Source organism: Hippoglossus stenolepis, chromosome 23 (genome assembly GCF_022539355.2).
Source record: "Hippoglossus stenolepis isolate QCI-W04-F060 chromosome 23, HSTE1.2, whole genome shotgun sequence".
NCBI lineage: Eukaryota > Metazoa > Chordata > Actinopteri > Pleuronectiformes > Pleuronectidae > Hippoglossus > Hippoglossus stenolepis.
The window spans coordinates 3,937,712-3,962,850 of record NC_061505.1 but is presented as its reverse complement, the minus strand read 5'-3'; the positions used below and the strand labels follow the sequence as shown (position 1 = coordinate 3,962,850).

General features: G+C 42.6%; 1 protein-coding gene across 5 annotated transcripts; it reads right to left on the bottom strand.

The window, feature by feature from the left end:
* Window positions 1-85: 85 nt before the first annotated feature.
* Window positions 86-24,187, bottom strand: fga (fibrinogen alpha chain). Of its 5 annotated transcripts, none has more exons than XM_035149475.2 (9): window positions 6,458-6,547; window positions 5,379-5,578; window positions 4,643-4,741; window positions 4,370-4,553; window positions 3,677-3,822; window positions 3,130-3,228; window positions 2,429-2,590; window positions 1,612-2,254; window positions 86-1,100 (listed from the first exon to the last, which is right to left on the bottom strand). In XM_035149475.2, the coding sequence occupies exons 1-9, from the start codon at window positions 6,468-6,470 to the stop codon at window positions 403-405; spliced, it is 2,244 nt and encodes a 747-aa protein (XP_035005366.2). In that variant the 5' UTR covers window positions 6,471-6,547; the 3' UTR covers window positions 86-402. The 5 variants fall into 5 exon arrangements, 3 of the variants coding, with proteins under 3 accessions (XP_035005366.2, XP_035005365.2, XP_047194854.1); XM_035149474.2 differs by lacking the exon at window positions 6,458-6,547 and adding an exon at window positions 6,402-6,441; XR_007032401.1 differs by lacking the exons at window positions 86-1,100; window positions 1,612-2,254; window positions 2,429-2,590; ... (2 more) ...; window positions 4,370-4,553; window positions 4,643-4,741 and adding exons at window positions 7,177-8,480; window positions 9,182-9,733; window positions 10,059-10,197; window positions 10,514-10,731 and having other exon boundaries at window positions 5,523-5,578; window positions 6,458-6,535.
* Between the last annotated feature and the right edge of the window lie 952 nt (window positions 24,188-25,139).

Genomic DNA, 25,139 nt, shown 5'->3' with positions numbered 1-25,139 from the left:
TAATCTGTATTTTGTTTCAATTATAAACTAAAACTACACTTTTTTTTTATATTGGAACTGAACAAACGGCTCGAACCAGGAGAGCTGAAGTGAACATTGAATCTTTATTGATCGAGCAGAGTTCAGCAGCACGGAGAACATCAGGTTTTTCCACGAACTAACAAACAGGTTACTCATGTTTACACAGTGGGTCGACAAATATACAAGTGAAGAAACAGACACTATTCGTAAATTATTGTGGGATTTCACAATCACGTCAAACAGATCAATGACACTACCTTGGATTTTTGTCCTCAAATATTTTTTGACCCTCGTACATCTTGTTTCCTCTTTTAATCTGAATGTCTGGAAAAGTGTATATTTGATATCGTTCAACTATTTGTTTTCTTGCTCTGTGCCCCATTAAAAACCAGTTGATCGGATAAACACCTTCACACTCTTCAGGCTGTAGTTAGTGGGTTTATACGTCACCCACACAACTCCGTTTTCCACCTTATACGGCGTGTTTTTCTCTGGGTCGTATGTGCCTTTGTAATAGATCCCATTTAGGTTAACCGACTGGCAGTTGTTGTACCACCACCCGCCCCCGTACATCGCCGCGCAATTCTCCTCCCCCCTGTCGTTATCTGTGTCGAAGGTGCTGAATTTCATCCCGTTGTGTGACACGTCAGACTTTGGCATCACCAGACCGTCCCCGGCGTCCCCCGTGTACCCAGATACGTGCAGCGCGTACCCCTCCCCCTCAGAACCAACCCTGACTGTGTACTCGGCAGTTGCTACTCCCTCGTCCCAATCCTCAAGCTCCACCTGCATCATGGTCTCGCCCTGATTAGTCAACAGGTGGAGGTTCTGGTTGCCCAACCAAAACTCCCCCTTTCCCTGCGCGTCAACTGAACCGAACCCGTCGCGGTATTCGGCCCAGGTGCGGTTGAAGCTGAGCGCGCCGCTCTCCCTCTGCTGGACTAACAACCATCCACCCATTGGACCCTCCTGCTGGCAGTAAACCGCCACTAAACCCATGGAGTCCGTGCCGCCGGGTTTGATTTTAAACAGGCCGTTCGTTTCCCCGTTCAGGTGGTTCTGGTGGGCTTCAACACAATCTGCAAACAGAGAGGGGCACAGTGTAACCGCGAGTTAGCTTGGACCGGCTTGTTCTTGTAGACCTGACCCAGTGAAGCACTTTCTCCAATTTTTGATTAATCAGCAAGATCATAATTTTTACTTTGGTTAAAGTTTAAATGGTGACATTCAGTTTCAGCTTAAGGATTTCAGAGTCTTTTTAATCTGCGACCTTCACAGACTTTGTTGCTCTCGCAGATTAAACAGACTCCGGTCAAAGAGACACTTTCACAGCAAACTGTCAAAAACAAATATTACTTGCGACCCTGTCTCGCTGAGTTTACAGACGGCTTCTTGGATTTCAAAATGACTTGATTATAAACACTGAATGCAAATGTATTTTTATTTTTAGCTCTAGCAACATACAATAAGAAAACAGTGTTCACAATGTATTTCTAGTACAGAGGGCTAGCTGATGCTAAAGCATGTCATCTAGCTGAACATCGCCCTCTCTGCTTTTGAAGTTTTACTCCAGGTTGGAGGTTTCGGTACCTTTTCCTACATAATCAGCTTGTCGCTGAACACGCGCGCTCTTCACACTTCGGGCGTGGACGTCAGGATGGTCCTGTTCCGGGTTATCTGTCATGAACCCACCGATGTCAGAACCAAATAAATTCATGAATCCAGGTTTGGTGTCTTCTGTGATGCTTCCCTTAGCGCCACCGGCGTGGTGCGTCTGGGTGGTTATAGATGAGCTAGAGGAGGTATGGCCAGAGGACGTATGGCCAGAGGAGCTATGGCCGGAGGAGCTATGGCCAAAGGTGGGGAATATAGAGCTCATTCCGGGCTTGGTAGAGGCGGCCATAGCACGACACTCGGGGCCTCCCTCGATCACCTCCTCCACTTTCTCCACTGGTCCGTCACGCGTTTGGACAATTGTCCTCTTGATGCTCTTGGTGCAGGAGATGGTTTTGGTGGTCGTGTGGCCCGTGCTGGGTTGGCTGTGGCCTCCAAACCCTTCACCAAACAAACTTCCGTCGCCTCTGTGCTCAGTGATGGATTTCGAGGAGGAGGAGGAATCGCTGGAGGAGGATGATGTAGTAGATTTAGAGTAGGAAGTACCTGGGTCCTTGGTGATGGTTGCTGGGGATGCGGAGGAGCCTTCTGACTCGAGGATCAACTGGATGTTCTTCACCTGAGAAAGACAAACGAGTGTGCAGGTTCTGTAAAGATGATGTTCTGGTTGTATTTTTCTTAAGATCAAAATCTTCAGGAGAATCCTGAAACAACAACTGAGCTTCACTTGTGTTGTGTGCAGAGTCTTTCACAGTCCCAATAAAGTAATAAAAATAAAACGAGGGTCACTCACATCAGCGAAAATATCTTGTGTCTGCTGTGCTCCCGTCGTGGGGCCACTGGCCGACTTGAAGATACTGTCAACGTGCACGTCCTTCATCAGCCTGCTCTTCATCACGTACAGCGTCCCTGCCGACTGGATGTTCTGAGCCGACCTGGAGTCCAGCTGGTTAATCTGTGACGTGGACAGAACGGATGAAGTTTAGTTCAAAAGATGGATTTGTTCTGGTGTTTGCTGTTTTAACTTTCTGAATGAATTTTTCACATCATGTGAGAATAAGTGGATACTGTCATTTTAAAGGTTCCTAAACAAACTATTATTTTATCCCCGTACTTTATCTCACCATTTATTTTTGTCAATTTTGTTCATAAAAAGGAATCGCCCAAAGAGAGTTTTTAAAGGTTTATTGCTATTATCTGTTTCAATCTGCAGTAAAAATGAGACGTTCTAATGTGATTATGAAAAACTGGATGTTTTCACTTCGTGTGGGAAAACATTCGTAATAAAAGTCACATTCATACGATGTTTTATGATCATTGATCAACTTCTTGACCTGGTAGTTTCGCGTTTGACTAATCAACAATGTTTCAACTCAACAGATTCAGGCCAGAGTTGTTCCTGTTAATATCTTTAATACCTTCGATCTTTTCTGAGAAACTAAATCTGAACTTTTCCGGGAAAATGCAGGTGACGTTCCAGAGGTCGGTTCTCACCTGTTTATTCAACTCCACGTAGCCCTCCTTGTCCACCTCGTGCTCCGAGTAGCTGCTGCAGGAACCTTTGCAGGAACGAAGCTTGATGTCGATGTCCACCTGACACACACGCAGGAGACATTGTGTTAACATACACAATACACAGAGAATTCCAATATTTGCTCCAAATGTACTTTTTAAACGTCCGTTTTACTTAATAAAAATTTTTAAGTATGTAACAAATATCTAATTTGTGTTTTAACGTTTAACTATGAGGAGAAAGCCAGCCAGGGCTAACAACAAATACATTCAGTTTACTTCACATCAGACTATTACTAAATTCAATAACCATAGCTAACCTTTGCTAAAGCTAACTACTGGTCAGAGTAAAATAAAAACTGAAGTTTAAGCTTTCATTCATTTACATATGTGTTGAATTGTAGTTTTAATTTTTGCTAAGTTAAGCCAGAAACCGTTTTTTCTAAACTCCACTGCTTCTCTCGTTACTGTCGTGGAACATCAACGCCTGTAACTGTGGTTTATTTTTGTCCCTGTGGTTTCTCCGTACCTCCAGCCGCTGCATCTCAACCACCTGGTCTTTGACTCGGTCCTTCAGGGCGCCGAGGAGCCTCAGCTGTCGGTCAATCTTGATTTTCATCTCATTGATCCTCTGTCGCAGACTCTGGGCCAAGTCATAGTAGTTGCTGCCGTGACCTGGTGGAAGGATGGACAAATCATAAATATATCACATTATAATTCATATGTTAAATTACAATAGATACATTAAATTATAATGATTGAATAATGTAAATATTATAATAAATACATTAATTATGTGAATTATCTTAGAAGAGATCAAAATATATGAGTTATCAACATGTTCACTTTTACTTAAACATGGAGCTGTGTTTTTACGTATATTTTGGTGTTTTGGACATAAATGTAATTAATTAATACAAATAATATACATTTCATATTCAGGTGCTCTTTGGAGTTGTGTGTAATTAAAAATGGACTAAAATAATTTTGATTTTAATGCAAACCAGTGGAGTCTTGTATTTTAACACTGAAATCAGTTAATGTAGAATGTTGAAGGCAATATTAGAGAATCAGAGCAATAAATGATTACCTATGTGAGTAAAAATCTATAAAATAAACTGCTCACAAAAAGTAAATATAAAGAATTAATTTGGTTGTGGTTTAAGTTTAATCTCCAGCGTTTGTCAAATCGTCGCTGTGGAAATCGAACACACACACTAACCTGAGTCAATGGTCAGTTTATCCTTCAGGTAGTCGTACGTCTGTTTGGACACCTGGTCGGTGGAACGGTGTCTGACCCTGTTCTCGTCCAGGATGCTGCGGATCTTCTCTACCTTCCTCACCAGTTTGTGGTCGTATTTGTCCATCAGACCCTGGATCCTGCAGCCTGACGGGCATTTGCGGCCCTGACGGAGGATTAAAGAAAAACATTAGATGTGATGAACGCGTTTCCTTTGTCGGTTTGTAGAAAACGCAGGATGAAGCGAGCCGTTACCCAGTCTTCGTCTGTGCAGAAAGGCCACTCCTTCTGACTGGCACAAGTCTCGGACCTGGTGCCGGGCTCCACCGGACGAGATCCTCTCGGGTCAAACGGCTAGACAAACAGAAAAATATTACTTCCATCAAATTCTGGATAAATCTGGCAAGAAATAAACCTGACGAAATCTGTAACATCGCTATCTTCATCTACTCGTTTTCCATTAAATTAAATATTTTCTGCTGCTGTTTAAACTAATATATAAAAAAGGGAATGTTGTTTTAATGAATCCTCGTCATCAGATCTTGGTAAAATGATCTCTCACTGATGTTTTTGTGTTTTTTCCCCTGTTTATAGGATTTGTTTGGTAGCTCTTCAGAGAGAGGATGTCGCACCTTGTTCAAACCTATGACACAAATTGTGATTTGTAAATATGGGCTATACAAATAAAATTCGACTGATTAATCATGTTTGTTTGATCTCAATCTTTTTTTTAAAAGGTTAAAAAGTACCAGTTGTGTTTTTACACGGAAGTCATAGCAACAAATTTTATATATTTATAATCTGAAGTATTTATTCAAGCTGTAAATCATGGAGGGAGACACGTTCCTCTACCCATCGTTATTATGGAGAGTAGCTTATTCAATCTCATCATTATAATGTGTTGCAATAGTCATTTAAAAGTACATAAGCAAGATCCTATAAACTACCAGTGTATAAAGAAGTATATACAAAAAGAGTGATGAAGACTCACCAGCGTGGACGCCACGACACAGACCAAACCCAGGCAGACGAGAAGTTGGAGCGGTTTCATCTTGGCTTCTGTCGCTGAATGATTCTCCAGAGTCGGCGTCGCTTCATTTAAAGCCTCGAGGTTCAGTTTCCACAAAACCAATGACTCACCAGCGTCCGGGGTCACATCCATAAGTTGAGCAACTTCGATCGATGAGGAGGCTGTTTACACACACACACAGACACACACACAGAACAAACACTCACAGGTCAGTTTCTACAGGATTTACTGGCATCTGATAAAATGATTTCTCTCAGTAAACAGTGACAGGAACTAAAGTCATGAACATAGCAGGAGAAAATAAAGACGAAATTGACTAAGCAATAAATCTGGAGGAAAGTTTTGCTTTCTTTGTATTAAGTTATTTAATCTTTAATGTCTTTAATTGCCTTTTTGCCAAAGGTCACATCTGTGTCACATGAAACCAGAGGTGACGTCTAAATGTTAAGATTTAACAAAACCACAATGTCCACGGTCCTACTTAGTCAATTTCTGAAATAATAATAATAGGAATAATACTCATTAACGTCATTTATATGTTACATTTCAAAACACAGTTACAAGCTGCTTTTCAAGTTAAACAGTGAAAAACAGTATGAAACAATTCAAAGCTATTTGAAGATCACGTTCTGTTCACAAATCAGATAAAACATAAAATGATTCAAATAGACGATAACAACCAGGAGAAAACACACCAATAAAATGTGTCTTTAAAAGAGTTTGTCCTCAGGGGGATTGTTCCACAGAGAGGGGGCGCTCTAACAGAAAAGGCCTGGTGACCTCTGGACTGTGGGAGGATGAGCTGGATGTTTACGGGAAAAGATCTGAAACGTTCTGAGGTGCAAGTCCAGAATGAACGAGCTTTACAAGTCAAGACGTTTCTGAATGCATTTATTTATTTTTAAATATACATATACACACACACACACAGACTCGTTTCAAATGACCCAACTTGAACCTTTAAAAACATCCCTGTATTCTCACCAGCATTGTGAGGACGCCTGGACATTGTTAGTCAGGATTAGAAGGATGATTTTTACCATGGAGGGACATTGAGGGACGTCCACAGTTTGGATGTGATGAGCTGGAGACAGTTGATCAGACGGCAGCAGCAGCACCTAGTGGTAAAAACACTTATTACACATGAATCATCAGCATGGTACAGAGGTCAATGCTCTTTTTCTTGTATATACAAGAATTCATTTAATGTAAAATTTAAATGAACAGTTTAATCTGTTGATCCGTTTACATTTAAAACTGGATTTCATCATTTTACATGTTTGACATTGTTACTCATTGAAAAACAAGAGAAACAATAGTGATGAATTTCTCCGACACTGAAAATTCTTATAATCTGTGAAAATGGATCAATAAACATCGGACTGGCCAAATGTGAATTTCACACATGTACCAGCTGGACTGAGAGAAGAGGGTTTGGATCATTCTGTGTCAAATCATGATGACCTCGTCCTTTTAAAGCTCTGGTGACTAATGAAAATAACAAACAGTGATTCATGAGTTTAAAAGGAGCCAATGAGCCAGTTGTTGGATTTCTTTTGTTAAATCAACTTTTCTGACCTTCAACCAGCAGCTTGATTAAAGTTATTCCAGCGAATCACAAACAATTTAGTCACATGCCCTGAAAACGATAACATCACATCCGGCTCAAACAGGCGAAGCACTCAAACGTCACAGCCGGTCTTAAAGGTTTATCCACTCACATGTTACATCAGGTGTGAACGTGTTAAACAAAGACAACCTGCTGCCGTCACGAGGTCTGTTGGTGCGTCTGCTTCTTGTTGTGAGTTGCTCGGTGGTTAGTGAGATGCTGCAGGAGCCTGAAGCTCCGCCCACAGAGCTCACACTTGAACGGCCTCTCTCCCGTGTGGATGCGCATGTGTTTCGTGAGGTTGCTCCTGTGGTTGAACTGCTTCCCGCACTGTTTGCAGTCGTATGGTTTCTGTCCGGAGTGGATCAGCTGGTGCTTCTTCAGGTTCACGGCCTGGGTGAAGCATTTGCCGCACTGCGAGCAGCGGTGCGGCTTCTCAGCCGTCTCCTTGCACTCGTGATCAGTCAGCTCCGGCAGACCCTTGAATTCCTGCCCGCACAGGGAGCAGCGCAGCGGTTTGTCCGCGTGGACGGACTGGTGTGTTTTCAGAGTGGACAGACGGGCGTATCCTTTCCCGCACTGGTCGCACGTGAACGGTTTCTCGCCCGTGTGGCTGCGCTGGTGGATGATCAGGTGCTGCAGCAGGCGGCAGCTCTTGCCGCAGTGCGAGCAGCTGTACGGCTTCTCTCCGGAGTGAATCATCTGGTGCTTCCTCAGGTTGTTCCGGTCGCTGAAGGCCTTCGGACACATGGTGCACTTGAAGGGCTTCTCTCCCGTGTGTGTGAGGTGGTGCACCGCCAGCGAAACGTGGATTCTGAATCTCTTCGAGCACAGCGAGCACTGGTACGGCTTCTCCCCCGTGTGGAGACGCTCGTGCTGCTTCAGCTTCGACACCAGCTTGAAGCTCTTGGCGCAGAAGCTGCAGCTGAACGGCCTCTCGTCAGAGTGACTGACCATGTGTTTTCTGAGATCTCCTCTTCTGGCGAACGTCTTGCCACACTGCTCACATGTGAACGTTTTCTCCCGGGTGTGGATCAGCTGGTGCTCCCTCAGAGTTCCTTCTCTCCCAAACTGCTTCCCACAGATGGTGCAGCTGAAGGATTTCTCTCCGCTGTGGGTGAGCAGGTGCTGCCGCAGGGTTTGCAGCAAGTAGAAGCTCTTGCTGCACTGTGAGCAGCTGTGACATCTTTCTCGCCGAGCATCTTTTCCCTCCTGGTTTTCTTTGTGAGCTTTCTCATGAAGCCCCAAGTGTTGCTTAGTCCGAAACGTCCGGCTGCATTTGCTGCATGGAAACGTCTCCGGCTGCGTCTCTTCTGAGCGAATCGGCGTTCGGACCAACACGCTGCAATGATGCCGCTGGTGTCTGAGGACGTTGCGTCTCCCTGCGAAGGATTTCCCACAATCCTTGCAGCGGTGCGACCGTGGTTCAGACGCACTCTCTTGCAGGTTCTTCTCTGTTTGTTTTAATTTGTAGAGGAAACAGGAGGAGTGGTAGATTTAAAAGAGAGAGAGAAGAAGTAGTAAAGTTAGAAATCACAGGTCCTGTCCAACGCTGATGAAGGAGAGAAACAAGAACAAACAAGAAAACAAAAAGCTCCTTATTTCTTATTTATCGCATTTAGACCTGATGTGACATCTGTGTGTATAAGATCAGGTGCAACATTTGCATGCTTCTCCCTTTGTGGGAAAGGCGAAATGTAGTTTGTTAATGTTCTGTTCTCGACCTGTAAAAAAGTTTTTAAAGTGGCTGACAACCTGAGCAATGGGAGCAATATTGAAGCAGATTACAAAACCAGAATGAAAAGAAGAATGAGGAACATTCAGATGATGTTCCTGCCGACCAGGTCTCAGTCTGTGAGAAACGTATTTGAGGAGAAAGAAAAAGGGGGGATTTTTTATCGATTTTCAAAAACGTTCATGAACTTTAGGTAAAATAAAAATGATTTACAGTGAAAGCCGAGTGTTTAGTCGATTAAATGTCTGCAGTTTTTTGTTTACTAAAAAACAAATAAATGAAAAGTACTGGGCAGAGGTCAGAGGGTTATAGAAAAGTGTGGATTAGACAGTTCTGAAAACCCGATACATACAGTATTTTTGATTTGAACAATTTTCTGTTGAATAAAAACCCCAAATAAAACAAGAATATATTGTTTACCTCCACAGCCAGTGTCCACGTCTCCAGTGTCCTGTTGCTCTGGTGTGGTGATGTTTGCTGATGAGACATTTCTCCGATCTGAGCAGCCTGCTTCCTCCTGACGAGCCTCCAAATCGCTCAGCTCAGATGATTTCAGAGACTCGGATAGTTTATGGTTCTGTAAGTCTGAGACGCCATCTTCCTGACGCACTGACAGTGTCCCAGCAGCTGCTGTGTGACTCAGCTGGAGTTGGTCGATTTCTCCAGGATTATTTCCCTTTGTGTTTGAGTCTCTGTCATCACACGCTGCGTCTTCTTTGTATAAACTGATCTCTGCACCAAGCTCTGACCGGCGCCACTGTAGCTGCTGATTAGGCTCCAACTTTATTACGTTTATCTTGGCGTCGGCCTTCAGCTGCTCGTCGTCCTCTTCCAACTCGACCTCAATGCTGGGGTAACTCTGCTCTGCGGCCTGATGCTTGATCTGAGCGTTCAGCCCAGAGGTTTGCGTACAGTCGACCAGGCAGACGGAGAGATCCTTCAGAATGAGGACGGACACGTCGTCTGACGACCCTGAAGAAAAGAGGCGGTTCACATAAACATTAAATGACCGAAGCACTTTCAAATTTTCGATATTGTGCAGACCTAGTTATAGTGGACAAAACATATTTTTTGAAATAAAGACATGGACATCTAAACTAAACATCTATAAACATTTAACAACAATCTGTTAATATATATATATGAAATATTATATAATAACTATCAGCAACTGTATATAAAGACAGTCAATGACTGTGGGTTCGGACAAAAAACAGTGAACTTCATTGTTCCCTGGCGGCTGCAGGAAGTGAATATGTGTTGTAAGGGCCACTTGTTGGTGGCAGGAGCTGCTCACCCTCTGGTTCCTGCTGTGCAGCTGCTCTCAGGTCAGCCGGAGCCTTCATGCAGTCCTCCAGGTAAACAGACAGCCGCTTGAAGCCCAGCAGCGACAGAGCACCAAGAGAGGCCATGATGATCCGTCACTGGACTCTCACCTGAAAGACATCAGCTGTTATCAAATAATAATAAACTGCACTAACCTGAATAAAATGTTCTATACAAATAAAGTTTGATTTGAACTGAACTAACCTGTATAAAAAGGTACTATGCTAATAAAGTTGGATTGATTTTAACTGCACTAACCTGTATGAAGGTAATAAACAAATAAAGTGATTTATTTGAACAGAGTGTTCAGGCCTGAAATGAGCACAGAGGCTAACTTTAGCTGTAGCTAGCTTACGTTCACATTCACCTCCTGCAGTTTGTCGCATTTTGAGTTGTAAACAAATGTAAGATATGATCGTAACTTACGCAGCGGAGTCAGGTGCGGTGCGTTTCCGGGCTAACGTGAAGCTAACCTGCTGCCGGGGGGCGAGTCTGCGGCTCGTTTAGCATAATAAATAAAAACACACTTGTTTGATTATCATCGTTTGAGTTGTAAACGTTGTGTTGTTTGGTTTTAGGGACGTTTCACGTGAGAGAGAGAGACGCGCTGAGCCGCTGCTGACAAACCAACTCCGGTGTGTTTGAGTCCTACTTCCGGGTTGGCCGGAAACACGTGTTTGTCAACCAATTGGGACGCGTGAGAGTGAAGAGGAGGCGGGATGTTTTAGGCCAATCGTGTTGCCGCTCAGTTCCGGGGAGACGGCACCTCGTGTAGGACAAAATTACGAGAAATACACGTTTTACAAAATTATAAATTAAAAAATCTCCGGGTTCTGTTTTCACTTATTTGTGATCATTAAATTTCCTTTTAACTCATTTTATCAACTGGTCCTCAGTATGATTTATTTTGTTTGATACACATTAAAAAATACTTCATAACCCACACTGTTTAAAATGTATTGTATATATTTAATCCCTTTCTGGGAACTGTAAGAATGTATTTCGACTTTTACTTGACTGTTCTAATTTCCTGTTTCTTTACATTTCCACGCAACATCTTACAGCAATATTTTAGTTATAAACCGACTACATTAAAATACATTACATCAAAAACACATTAAATCAAAATTGTGAACAGTTACAGATTAAAAATCGCTGTGGACTCATGGATGTGCAGCAGCTGCTTCTGGTGAATCATGGACACAACGGTCAAACGGAAATAAATCATCTGTCCGTCAGGGAAACAAATCCACGTGACACAAACATGTGTCTGAGATTATAAAAAAAAATAAAAATAACACGCCTGAAATAGAATCTGAGCCTCTGAAAGAAAAGACACCCTGAGGGTCATCTGGCTGCGGATGAAGACTGCAACAATCACTCTACACACACTGAAGATGGACGTATGCAAGATCTCTTTAAAAAAGACTTTTAATGATGTTGTTGATCATGAATTATTCTGTGACAAATCAACAATATTGAAAAACAATCTATTTCCAGATCTGCACCATAATAGAATTGTTTTTCCTAACGTACAGCTTCTTTGGTATTTGATGGATCGTTGATGTTGACTCCATCGCCACCTACTAGCTCAGCATGTGTTTTTAACTAAACAGGGATATTTTAATAAACGTAGGAAGCATATCTGCAGTAGTGTCGACACGGCCTCAGAGGATTTGTTAAAGTTCCAAATAAAAATCTGGATCTTGTCTATTTAAATGTGTTTATTTTAAAAGGAGACTGTTGACAGTTTAAACATTTAATAGTTTATGTATCTTCAGTATTTAACAAAAGGATGAATTCTGGTAATGTTGCTTAGTTGATAAAAACAATTTGTACAAATTGCTGCTCAAAGAACAGGCTTAATGTAGGTGAACACGTCTCCAGTAGGTGGCAGTATTTGACTGTTTTTATTACTGGAGCCAAAAACAACAATCTCTGTTTTGCACAATTCAGTTAAATGTTGTTTGGTTGTTTCCCTGGATGCCGACTTGTTTTAATGTCGATCGTGCAGATGTTAAAAATAGAATGCAGGATGTGAGACGTGAAAAGAAGAAGCTCTGGTTTGATAAACGTTCACACAAAACATCAAAGAGAAGAGCAACTGCTTTTAAAAGAAAAGGAGTAAATTCTCGTATTAGTATTCAGCCGGAAAACAACGAGGTGTGGCTCAACATTTTGACCTCAATACCACACAGTCCCCTGAGAACGTTTAGCACACACACACGGCTTTCTCGCCCCTGGAAGATTACATCCTCCTCCATCCTCTGCAATTTAACACACACACACACACACACACACACACACCCACCACACCCACACACACACACACACACGTTGGTTTGTGTGTTTCTGTGACACTCGGGGGGGATTCCAGTCAGTGTTTGCCGGGAAATTAAGTCCCAGCAGGAAAACTCTTCAGATCATGTTAATGACACGCTTGAGAGACTCATCACCACCACCACCACTGAGCCCCCCCCCTCTCACCATGATGGGGTGTGTGATGAGCAGATCTGTTCCGTCCCTTCAGTGTTTTCTGAATATTTATACAAGTAAAGAAAATACTTTACATACAGTCACCGATCATCTTTACATACAGTCACTCTCTGGATATGTTTGTTCACTGGTTTTCCTCTCCCTCCATTTCCACCTTCCCTCTGATAATTGGCTCCTGATGCATTTTTAATGTGCAGCCACCCAAACCACAGTCGGCCTAATGCTGAGTGCTAGTGTGTGAGTGTGTGTTTGTGTGTGTGTGTGTGTGATGGAGAGAAGATGAATGAGGCGAGATGAGATCTCCATAAATTATTTTTGAATATTTCTCACACATCGCTGGTTTTCATGTGAGAGTGAAGAAGAAAGAAGATAAATAACAGAAGGCGTTCGTCATATCAACTTCATCTCGTCTTCTTCACACGTAACTGAGTGTGTGTGTGCGCGTGTTGTCCTTAATCTTCCATTTGTTTGTTGTCAAAGCGTATGAGGGTAAAGTATTTATATTCACGTCGTTCAGTTGTTTAACGTCAGTTGCATATTTTTCTATACACAGGATCATCCAATGTGTTTTGTAATGGCACAGCAAAATAAGGAAATGAAGACGTGCTCAGGCGAATATGTTCGACACACAATCATAAATAGAAGCAGCTTCCAGTCAGATGATCATAAAATCCCAAGGAAAACAATGGTAACAGTAGATATAATTATGCTTGTGTCCACACCCGTTCCGTCACGTTTGTTTGGACGTTGATCTAAAACTAACAAAGATCCATATAAACTGATGAATCCACGTGATCTCAGCTACACATCACTGGTAGTCACAGGTGTGTAGCTTAATTTGTTACCGTACAGCAGCTTGTTAGAAACAAATCTATATCAGAAATCTGTTCTGTGGTCTCCCTGCAAACAAACTCCCTTTCAAAATGTCTTTACTCTCTAAATATGTCCTCATTTTCCACAAGCATCCCCACTTACCAAAATGTCCTCACACGCCAAAAAAACATCCCATTTCAAAATTTTTTTTTTTTTTTTTAAATGGTCCTCACACATAACACATCCTTCTGCCAAGTTTGCAAAAATTCCTGTATCATTTTTTTGCGCAATCCTGCAAACACACAAATAAATAATGTCCTTTGTGAAGGTAACACTGTTTCCATATTCCACGTTGTTCTCACCTTTGCAGATATCCTCACTTTCCTCACTCTCCTGAACTTTATAACAACATTGAGACTTTCTAAAATGTCCTCAACTTTCTAAAAAAAGTCCTCATTTTGCAAACCTGTCCTTGCTTTAAGTAAACACCCCCGAGGGGACAGCTTTAAAATACAGAAGCATATCAGTGGTTGTTAAATTTACAGTCCGTGAACCGAAAGTCTATTTTACATTTCTGCCCCAACCGGCTCGTAAGGTTTAAAATGACCTCGCAGGCATCCATTAAAATATGAGGATCAGTTCACACAAATTGTCATCTGTCCGTCATTAGTCCAGGTTATACAACTTATACGAGCTTTGTGAATTATCCTGAATAGATGGATGTACTGTATTGATCCCAATTTGGGAAATTATTGTATCACAACAGCAGGTCAAGGGCATTTCACAAAGAGCAAAACAGTAAATACAAGAGACGACAGGAGAGACGTGCAAATCACAGTATTTGTTATGAAACATTTTTTACACATACAAAAGAGCTGAAAAAAGAAATAAAGTAAATATAAGTTTCTATAAAACCAACATGTCACAGGAAGTCAGCAGGCGAGCTCAAAGCTAGTTCCTGAATAATGTATGAGTGTTTGTTTCTCTCTTCACATGAAATCATCCGTGTTATAATAAACTAAAAGTGAGAAGAGTCGATTCCCTTGGCGTAGAGCAGAGGTCGAAAGTTCAGCACAGACCAAAATCTCACTGTTTCTACATTGTTATGACACACGGGCCGATGTTTCCAGCCTGGTGCAGATTTCTGAATTTCAGAGGATATTGTGATGTTTGGACACAACACTTGCAGAGATTATCAATAATGAATCGGCTGAAGGGGAAAGACTCGGCAGATGGAAAATGAACTTTTAACATCACGTCTTTCCTCTGAGGACGAGGACGTCACGGTTTATTGCCTCGAAAACATTAGATGTGGACGTAACGTTACTTTCGGGAATCAACAGAGATCAGGATCAGATCCGAAAAAACTGGAAACACTGAAAAACTGAGATAATTCTTTTCCATTCAGGCAGAGATCAGAAAGTTTCATGTGCTTTTTAAAACCTTTTTCACTTCAACAACTAAATGAAACAGAATGTAGCGAGTATCACAGCCGGTTGTAAATCTATGCATGGAACCGAAAGAAAGACTTTAAATAGACGGAGTTTACAGACAAGCTGGGAGCTGAACACGGCAGCTAAACACTTCTGCTCTTCTTGTGGCCCGGACCAAATGGATGTGAGCCTAAAGTGGCCCATGTGGTAAATGGGGAAAATGGCCCAAATAGCACAAAACTAATCGGGCCACCTTTGGCTGACATGCGGTATTGCTCTGGCTTACTTGTGTCCAAGATCCGGCAAACAGGAGCGGGCCGCCCAAGTGCCATCATTCCTCAAGGTAATTGACCCGGAAGTGGGATATGTGGCAGATATGGGCCAAATCTGGACCAAAGCTAGTTTGCTGTGTGGGAAGCCAGACGACCCTCAGGATTTGTATGAGACTAAATTTGGTGGCAATCCATCCAACAAGTTGTTTAGATATTTTGGTTTCAACCAAAGCTTCAGGCCGATCATTCCATGCAGGAAGACTGAAAATGTTTTATTTCCCTGGATCTGGTATTATCTGAGCACCACGGCCCAGTTGTTTCTGCTGCTGTGTGTTTGATAAGTAGAGCAGCTTCCCCGAGGAGGGCGGGGTCCTGAGCTCATGGAGAACAACACAGCTTGTCTCTTTACATTATCCCTGAGTTTCTACAAGGCCACGACCTCAGCTCCGTCTGCAGCTTCCCTCGGCTCATGTTCTGCCTACTGCCTCAGATCTGTGGTCGGTGGAAATGTTTGACCACGCAGTAAATTATTGCTCAGATGTAAATGCAAACCAAGATCAAGAATTTACAGCTGCATGCTGGGAGTTTTGATACTAGAGACAGAATAAATCTGTGTTGGGCTGAGACACAAACACGTTACCGAGCTACTGACACAGGTTTCTATATTTGTATTGTATTTACATTACACAGGTTTTGACCTAGGTTTGATATATTGGAAATGAAGACTTGAGGAAATACGGTTTGAAGACTGGTTGTACAGCGACTCCAGGCCGTGACTTACATTTAACTTTGACATTATCTTATTTGTACATTTTTACCCAAAAATTACAAATACACACCACTTGTTTACAATGTTTAGGAGCTAAATATGGTAAAAGGTTATTTTCAGCACTTTACACCTGCAGTGTTGAAGGACTTCAGAAGGTCGAAGTCTCAACGAGATCAGACAGTTTTATCAGAGCAGTTTATTTCGGTGGAGCCTTCGAGTCAAAGACGGCGTGAAAACAAAGAAAACTCTTAATGATTTCAGTCGACAGACGAGATAATGTTGGGACAAGAGCTTGGAGCACCTGGAGGAGCTCCAAGAAGTGCTCGCTAATCTGGAGTCAAAACAACACAACACACACACACACTGATGTCCGTCTTCTCAAAGTACTTTAGAGAAAGAAATCACTGCAGGGAAATAAAGGCAGCGATGAAAGTAGAATGTTAATCAACTCACTGTGGGACGCCTGCACATTCCCCCTGCCCCTGAACTAAACTTTACATTATTAAATACAAATTAACCTCCGGAGGAAAATAAAACCAGACTCCACCTCTCTCACACTGTCAAATTAAAACAGTTGATGTTTGTTCTCAGCATTAAAGCACCGTGATCGTACTGAAATGAACCGACGTCACAAAATGACAAAGTGTCTTCACGCTACCGGACGATAGACACCACCTAAAGCTCTCTCTTATAGTAATGCTCACATACAGTGCACATCCTCATACAGTCATCCAGGTTCACTGCTTTTTACCCAAGTACATTTCTCTACAAACAAAAACATATCCCCACAGTGAAGGTTGTATATTATGTACATATTCTGTGTTTTTATTTTGTTTCTATCACCTTTTGTATTCTCTCTTCGACCTCATTCTGACTCTCTGTATTTTAATTTCTCCGACGTGGGTTCAATAAAGTTTTATCTATATCCTCATCCTAGCAGCCAAAATGCAAATAATGATACAGAATCAACAAGCAGATGGAAAATGACTCAGTGATTAATAATGAAGCAAAGCTGAATGTTTAAGTGGAATTCACTTTGCTTTTGAAACAGAGAAATCCGGACTCGTCCTACTAACCTTCGTGCTGCTGTTAAACCGTGTTTGAATAAATGATAAGTGTTTGCACGAAGCTTCACAGCAGCAGGAGAATTCTTCCATGTGATGGGTTAAAGAACACAGGAGCACAGCAGGGAGTCCAGTCGGAAGTTTGCTCTTGTCATATCTGATTATTTTACCCTGAATAATGGGTTAGGTCCCCTCATTTCAAAACAAGGCCTCTTGTAGAATCTATTCATGCAGTTTGGGTATCATTTGTTTTCTATAGGGGACGGCTGGGGAGTAAGCTTGTGTTTATCTTTTCACAATGCAACAGAAACATCGCTCTACAGGAGCTCAGTGTGAGATTTAGCACATAAATATATTTAAATATAAATGGAGACAAGGTGTCCGTCTTCATTTCATCTGAGGATTAATCTACCGCTGAGAAACGCACCACTTCCTCCTGTAAAAAAACTGAGGACCAGCTGTGTTAGGAAATTGGCGCCACGCTTTTCTAACAAAACAATCTATTTGCGAGTTGTTTTTTAACGATTTACATCTTCAGTTGGAACTAAGAGGCTCAGAGCTGCGAGCGACAGAGTGAAGAGGGAAGTTAGAAAGTGTCAGGAGACGCACCGACACGAACCTGACACAAACAACTGGTAGATTTAGGTCTTTTCATGGGAATTAGACAAAACAACACAAATGTAGTGTCAATCAGTCTTATCCGTTAATGGATGCCACACATGAAAACCACCTGAGAGCGCAGGTGTGACCCCCGGTGGAAACACACTGTCTGGATTAATGAACCTCACTACTGCAGGAAAGTTTGTGTGTCTGTAGCTAATATTACAAATGAGGAGGAAAGTGAAAATGTGCGTTTAATAATTCATAGGGTGATAGAAGGAGGGAGAGTGTGAGTGTGTGTGTGTGTGTGTGTCTTTGGTGTGTTTCATCACTGAGCTGTAAATCACGTGTTTGAATATCTTGTCGTTCTCCACCTGGACGACAAACCGTTCACACTGCAGCACAAAAAAAAGCAACGTTTTTGTCGTGATCGAGTGAAAAAAAGCCCAAAACATTTGTACGAATCTTCATGATCTGAACCACATGAATCTGTGGCATCAATCCCAACATGCAGAACACTGGATTTCTAAGAAGTAGCTGCAACTCTGCCCACTCATGAAGGAAATTAACTTGTTTTTGGCGACTCTGAAACTGGAACGGGGACTGAAATGTGTTGGAGAGGAGCCGCAGACGAGGAGCTGCTCAAACAGATGTGCTGTCCTTGTTGTTCTACTTTCATATTTGTTTTTCCTCACGGCTGCCAGATCGTATTGGTTCTGAATATTCTTCATTAGCGTCAGTCAGAGAAAAGAAAGTGTTTCATCAGAACTGAGCCTCTGAATCACTGTTACTCTATATTCCAAAAATGGTGGAGATAACAAAATAGAAATCTTGATTTTAAATAAGCGTCTCTTTGGTAACAAGGGAACTGGAGGAAGATGTTTGTATATAGATGAATTTGAAATTAGACTTTAGAGAAGATTAAGAGGTAAATGAGTTTGTGCTCTAATCTTCAGGGTCTCAGTCGAAGCTCAGAAAACCAATGTGACACCGTTTCATCTGTGTCATGCTTTTTTACAGTGGTTGTGATCCGCGGAGGCCAAAGGGTCGACTGGGAGCGTTCTAATTGGCCGGGGGAGCTCATATCTGCTGTTTTTTCAAACAGTCTTTGAAGGTGTGTTTCTGCCTCTGGGGGGGTGCAGTAATTAGTTTTGCCACCGGACCAGAAGGTCAGCATGTATATTAAATGAGATTAACTAGCAACGCTGATAATGAGTGTGTGTGTGTGTGTGTGTGTGTGGTGTAGAATTACCGCTGTTTAACCTCATTAAGGATCAATGTTACGCACTTGTGTTTAGAACCAAACACGGCTGCCTATCGTGTAAATAACCTGGTGGAGAGTAGAGCAAGACAAACTCGTATTGTAACTGTTTAACAGTACGAGAGTTTGTCCGCCTCCATGTTTGTTTTTATTCTCAAGTCATGTTTGATCACGAGTTTCTATCGTTCTCTAGATTCAGCGCTCGAAAATCGCTTAAACGCCAAGTGTGAGTCCTTGCGTCTCGACTGGATCGTGTCTTTCGCCATTAAAAGATTAAAAAAGTCGTTATCTCTCTGGTCTCACACGTGTCTATAATTGGTTCAGATTGTGCTGCAGGAAAAAGGAAAAATTAGAATAAAAATGAAACAAACTAAGGAGACAATAATGATAGAGCTGAGGGTATTTGAAGTGAATGCAAAATTTCACATATAGTTAAAGTTTAAGTCAATGCAAAGACGCGAATAGATGCGAATCCGCTCCTGGTGTTCAGCCGATGACGATATTTGACAGCGTTAGTGAGCAAGAGGTCGATTCCCGTAAGTTTTCCTGCTGGTTGCGTTTAATTATTTTACATCGGCCCTTAACGCGTTCACCTAAACTAACAAGTGCGGATCTCAGTGTTTCATCGGGAGGAGGTCAGTGAAAGTTCTCGCTCGAGGGAACCAAAGCTTGACTGAAAATTAATGTATTAATTTCAGGGGCAGAAAAAAAAATCTGCGTCTGAGACGGAACAATGAGTCACATCAGAGGGAGGAAAGACTGTGACAGAGATAAATGTCAGACGATAAAAAAGAAACACGACGACAGCAAGAGGGAAAGATGATTAGTGTTTACAGAAGGGTGATAGACGTCCAATAGAAGAATAGAAGGGAGAGAGGGGGTGGAGGAGGAGAAGAAGAGTCAGAGATCAAGACGAAGAACAGGAAGAGAGAGAGCGTCTGAAGTGTCTATTTTAATCTGCACTGCCTCGGTTATCATCTCCCTCCATCTCCTCACATTTGATAGTTGGTGATAAAGTCTTTTTGTCTGAGTTGTGTTCATCTTCATTGTGTTTGTGTCTTTAAACCTCAACTGGATTTTTAACTCTAAAACCGAATCTGAGCCCTGAGACGTCAATGTTCTCACGTTACAGATTCTACGAGTGACCTCAGTCCTCGGCCTTTACTTTGAAAGAGGTCAAACTTAAAAATCACAGAGATCTGATTAACTGCTTCTCTGTATAATCTTCGTATTTTATAAACAATACAAATCATTTTCCAGTTTTTAATAATGACACGATATGAAAGTAAAAACTATAAAGCAAAGCCTCATGGACGATGCTGCATTGTGAAATGAAGATTAATTAATTATTCGTCGTCGCTCCGGGTTTATTTGAACTTTCTCACTTTGAAATAAATATGTTCGAACTTTTCAACTCGTCCACTGAGGACGAAGAAATCCGCAGAGACAAAGAGAGGAAAACAACTGAGTGAAAAGGAGAAGAGAGAGAGAGGACGACTCAAAGAGACGTTTTCTTTTTGATGTGCATTTGTCCATCGATCCTTCCAGGAACTGTTGTTATCCGAGTTCTTTGGGTTTGACTCTTACCGGCTGTTTTCAGACACTTTCTGTTTCTCATGTGAAGCAGCAGCAGGAGATTGTTCCGACTCGTTCACAACAACAGGAACATGTGTGGAACATTCAGGTGAGGGGCGGAGCCTGTAGAGCAGCAGGAGGCCGGACATGACGTATAAATTCTGCTGTGGAAAGATCAGTGTTTTTGTTTTATCACCAAAAGCTCTGGAATCTCCTCGTCTTTTCAAGTTGACGTCTTCGTCTTCTACGTGTACGGCTCCTCTGCTTCATCCTGAGATATTTGTGTTCTTCCAATTTCACGTCCGTCACGTGTTAGAAACCTCATCAACGCGTCCACTCGCTCACTGGGAATGTTCCAGACATTTTCCTGCTGTTCTCTCACATGGACTCACTCTGACATTTTATGAGGGGGCTGCAGGAAACAGTCCAGAAAATGTCCAGAGCAACTGACATTTGAGTTCTCACATCCAGAACACGTCTGTGCTTCAGTTCACGTTTGAAAACAGCAACATTCTGACTTTTCCTCAATGCTGTGATTGTTTGCAATGAACTGAATGATAGAGAATGGATTTCTTTCTTTCTTTCTTTCTTTCTTTCTTTCTTCTTTCTTCTTTCACACACACACACACACACACACACACACACACACACACACACACACACACACACACACACACACACACACACACACACACACACACACACACACACACACACACACACACACACACACACACACACACACATTTTACTCGCCGGTGAAACATTTTTGTAAACTGACTGAACCGTCTCCCATGAAACTCAATAACTCTGATCTGTTTTTTTTTTTACATCAGAACTGTTGTTTCGCTCTCGCTCTCTCACTCAGCAGTGTCGCTGACAGCAGCTCAATAACCAGCAGCAGCAGTCAGATGAGACCGACGGCTGTTTTAACCTCATCTCTCTGAAACGCTCGCCGATGACACGTTCAGCTCGGGAAATTGATTTGCAGCCTGAAAATCCATTTAGGTTTTGAAACGCTCACGTCAGACTGAAATTACCCTTCAGAGTGCGGAGGTCATGGCTTATTTTTATTTAGCGCGTGGTCGATGAAAACGCACCCAGAGGACGGCTCTAATGGTTTGTGTTTGACATGAACTGACCCTGACGCTCATGTACCAGCCATCAACTGACAGCCGTCTGTCGGCTTCACTTCTCACCAGCTCACAATTCAAATCCCGGACACGTCGACGAATCCTTTAAGGTTCCTTAGCTGCATCCTGCTCTTTTCTTATTTTTATTTAATTCTAACAACATTAAACTCTAATCAATCAGTGTCGGCTGTTTTCACTCTGCTGGTTTTTAATATGTGGCTGCATGAGGAGGAACTGAAACCTCTGAGAGCGACTCACCTCCGAGCATCAACTAAAAACATCAGGTGGGACATAAACCTGACGACGAGGCTCTAAAGGAAGTAACAAGCAAAGACTGTGTAACTGCCACTTCAGAATAAATGACTTCACCGTCGGTGTGTGGAGAGATTTGGTTACTTTGAACAAAACTTGAAGGCTCATTTATTCTTTACGTACATAAAAGAGATACGGACAGAAGATCCATCAAGTACAAATCTAATGTTGAGCAGAATTGACAATTAACTAAGAAACACTGTGAAGTAGAGCTGAGACTCATCCCACCACCAGCAGCATTAGCAGGGCGGACGATGACTAAAACCTTGTTAAGCCTCCGTGTGTTAAAGCAGAGTGAGTGTTTGGTTTGTTCCGAGCGTCTGCGGGATAATCCAACTTGTCAAGAGTCAGAACGTTTGCAGCCTGAACCTGACATTTCTCGCTTATTTCTTCGGCTGGAGGAGAAAAGGTCGTTCACCTCTGAATAATGTGGATTTCCTCAGCTGGTCTGACTCAGACTGTCTCTTTACAGCCAAACACTCTCTACTCTACAGTGACATCTTCAAATCCACTAGAGCAAATGTCTGTTTTTACATTTTAAAAAACGTGACAAATTCCAGCTTTCCACTTATGCAGGAGGTGTTCGGACACATCTGGTTTGATCAAGAAAGACCTGAAGAGAAATGTTTGAGGGACCTTTCTCAACAAGTAAGTCTTTATATACAGTCGCTGATCGTCTTTATATACAGTCGCTGATCGTCTTTATATACAGTCACTGAACGTCTTTACATACAGTCACTGATTGTCATTACATAAGGTCAGAACGGGGTCATACACACAGTATAGTTTTGGATGTCGTTTTTTAAACCTCTGTCTGCAGTGTATTTTTAAATCCAGTTCTTGGCAGCTCCAGCGGACGAACAAAGCGCCGACAGTCGCCTCACAATGAACACTGAACATTTCCCTCTGATCCAAAACACCCACTGAACTGTGGTCCGGCGCCAACATCCTGTTCTCCACTGGATCCCTGACAAACCAGACACCAACCCTGATGCGGATTTTCTCAACAAACTGAAATGAAGCCTGAAAATCTAAAAAGCACGAGAAGCTTCGAGGAAATGGTCAAAACCAAAACCCTGCGAAGTTTTCTGAGAGGAAGTCATGTCCTCGAGCACAAAGACACTTTTTCCGAGTGTGGTGAAAAGGTTGAAATCACCAAACGGGAGTGAAAGTTCGGCTGCAGAGGGGAGACGTGGTCCCCTCGCAGAGACGGAGGCTAAAAGCGTTTCCAAGTGACGCCGGTGCCAAACGTCGTCTGGGCCCCGCAGGCAGAATGTCCCAAGCAAAGCGACGGCCAATAAAATCCTCTCATTAAGCGTTGGGCCGAGCAGCAGGGGACGCTGGCTCGGGACAGAGCGGGACTTGGCAGCGCCTGGACACAGACGAGTCCTCAAACGCCGGGACACTGTCTCCTTTTGTTGGAGGGGAAAACTAAACGGTTCCAGCCGCTTTAACTGAGGATGATGGACTTTTGTGCTTTGTCGAATGTTGCTTCTCTGCAGTTCAGACGAAAAACAAGTGGGTCAACGATTCACCAAAACTTAGACATGAAACCTGCTCAGAGTTTTTGATTAGATAAACCATCTGAAGGCAAAATACAGACGACTCATCACTAAATACCAACACCAGCGTGTTCACATTCACCGGTGGATTCAAAGTTCTGACCATAAACCGTCCAGCAACACGTCACACTGAACATGAGTTGGGGGAGCACAGTGACGAGCTGCTCATGGAGAGAGATTTGATTGGTTCCTCTCCTGGGAAATGGTTGAGAGTAATTACAGACACTAACCGGTAATTTAGCCGTTGAGTGTGATCATTACCAGCTGCATTTGCATAATTTTCAGCACTTTGATAAATTGGTAGAAAATCGTCCGTCTCCGCCGCCGAGACGAGATCAAACAATCAGTTCAAATCAACGCAAATACAAATGATTCTGATGAAAACAGGACAAGTGGATTATTCACTGAACCGTTGGTCTGGTTCAGCAGGTTTGGTTCTAGGTACAATGAATTGAACTTTGCTGTTGAATGATGCATTATGGGAAAAATATTCTTCAAACTTTGACAGTTTGAGACATAGCAAAAAATGTTTTGGCCCAGAATCGGCCGACATACCACTTGTTATGGTGGTGCGCTGTCACGTGAGGTGGGGAGAGCAGCTGGACCCAAATGCAGGAGGCAGGTCCAATTCACCAAAAACTGGATTTGTTTTAAAACATGAAATATGGGGCAGGCCCGGCAGGAAACAGAAAGATAAACTCAAACTGGCAGGATAAGGAAGTGGAAGCTGGCAGAGACAGAACCGAGGACTCGACAGAGACAAACAGGTGAGACAAATCAAGGCAACGATCAAAACTGGAGGGAAACACACAAAGGCAGGAAGTAAAGACAACAGAAACACATGAGGGAGGTCAGAACTTCAAAATAAAACAGGAAACCCAGGTCAATAAACCAAAGACCTCCAGAGCTCGGGGTCAGGGGTCAAGGGTCAGGGCAGCATCATGACAAGGTCTCCTGTTTGTCAGATCTGAGCCACAAGTGAACCACAGCAACACCGACCACAGGAGGCCTGAATTAGTTTTGTGTTACTAATAATTAACAAACACACAGTCCAACTTCACATGTTCACTAAACATGTATCTCAGAGCCGGGAGGGAATCCAACAGGTTTTAATATAGTTTTGAAAAAAGTTAAATGACAATAACAACTCTCAAAACCCCTCACACGTTGTCACACCGCTTCAGTCTTCACTTGTGTGTCATCCACCGAAATGACATTTCATGCACGTACAATTTATTTGCATTTTAAAATACAAACACTGGAACACAAGAGCCTCAAGTTGGCCCCCGGTGGGATTTAACGTACATGAATCGCAAATGAACGCAAATATAAACAGTCGCTTCTTCCCTGGCCAATCAGCAGTGAGCACGAGTGATGTGCATTGAAGGTGATGAAAAAACAATCAGAGGATAGATTTCAACAACACGCTTCGTAATAAAAGTCATAATGGATAAATGAAGGCGGGGAGGGGGATGGGGGGGGAGGACGCTGAGGCTTCACAAGAACGACTCATGAATAATTATAATAATAACAAACACAGCGTTTCGTGTTTCAAGGACAATGAAGACGCGGGTTTTAGTCGGAAATATAAAATAAATGTAAATGTGTCTCTTTCATGTGGGAGCAGAACATGTGGAGGAGGACACGCGCGGGACGCGACACATTACCCCCGTGACTTCCACACGTTTAGCGTCACAAGCAATTCTATTTCTAATGAGGAGCTGCGGGTGCGACTGTGGAGCCGCTTAGCGCAGCAGCTGGA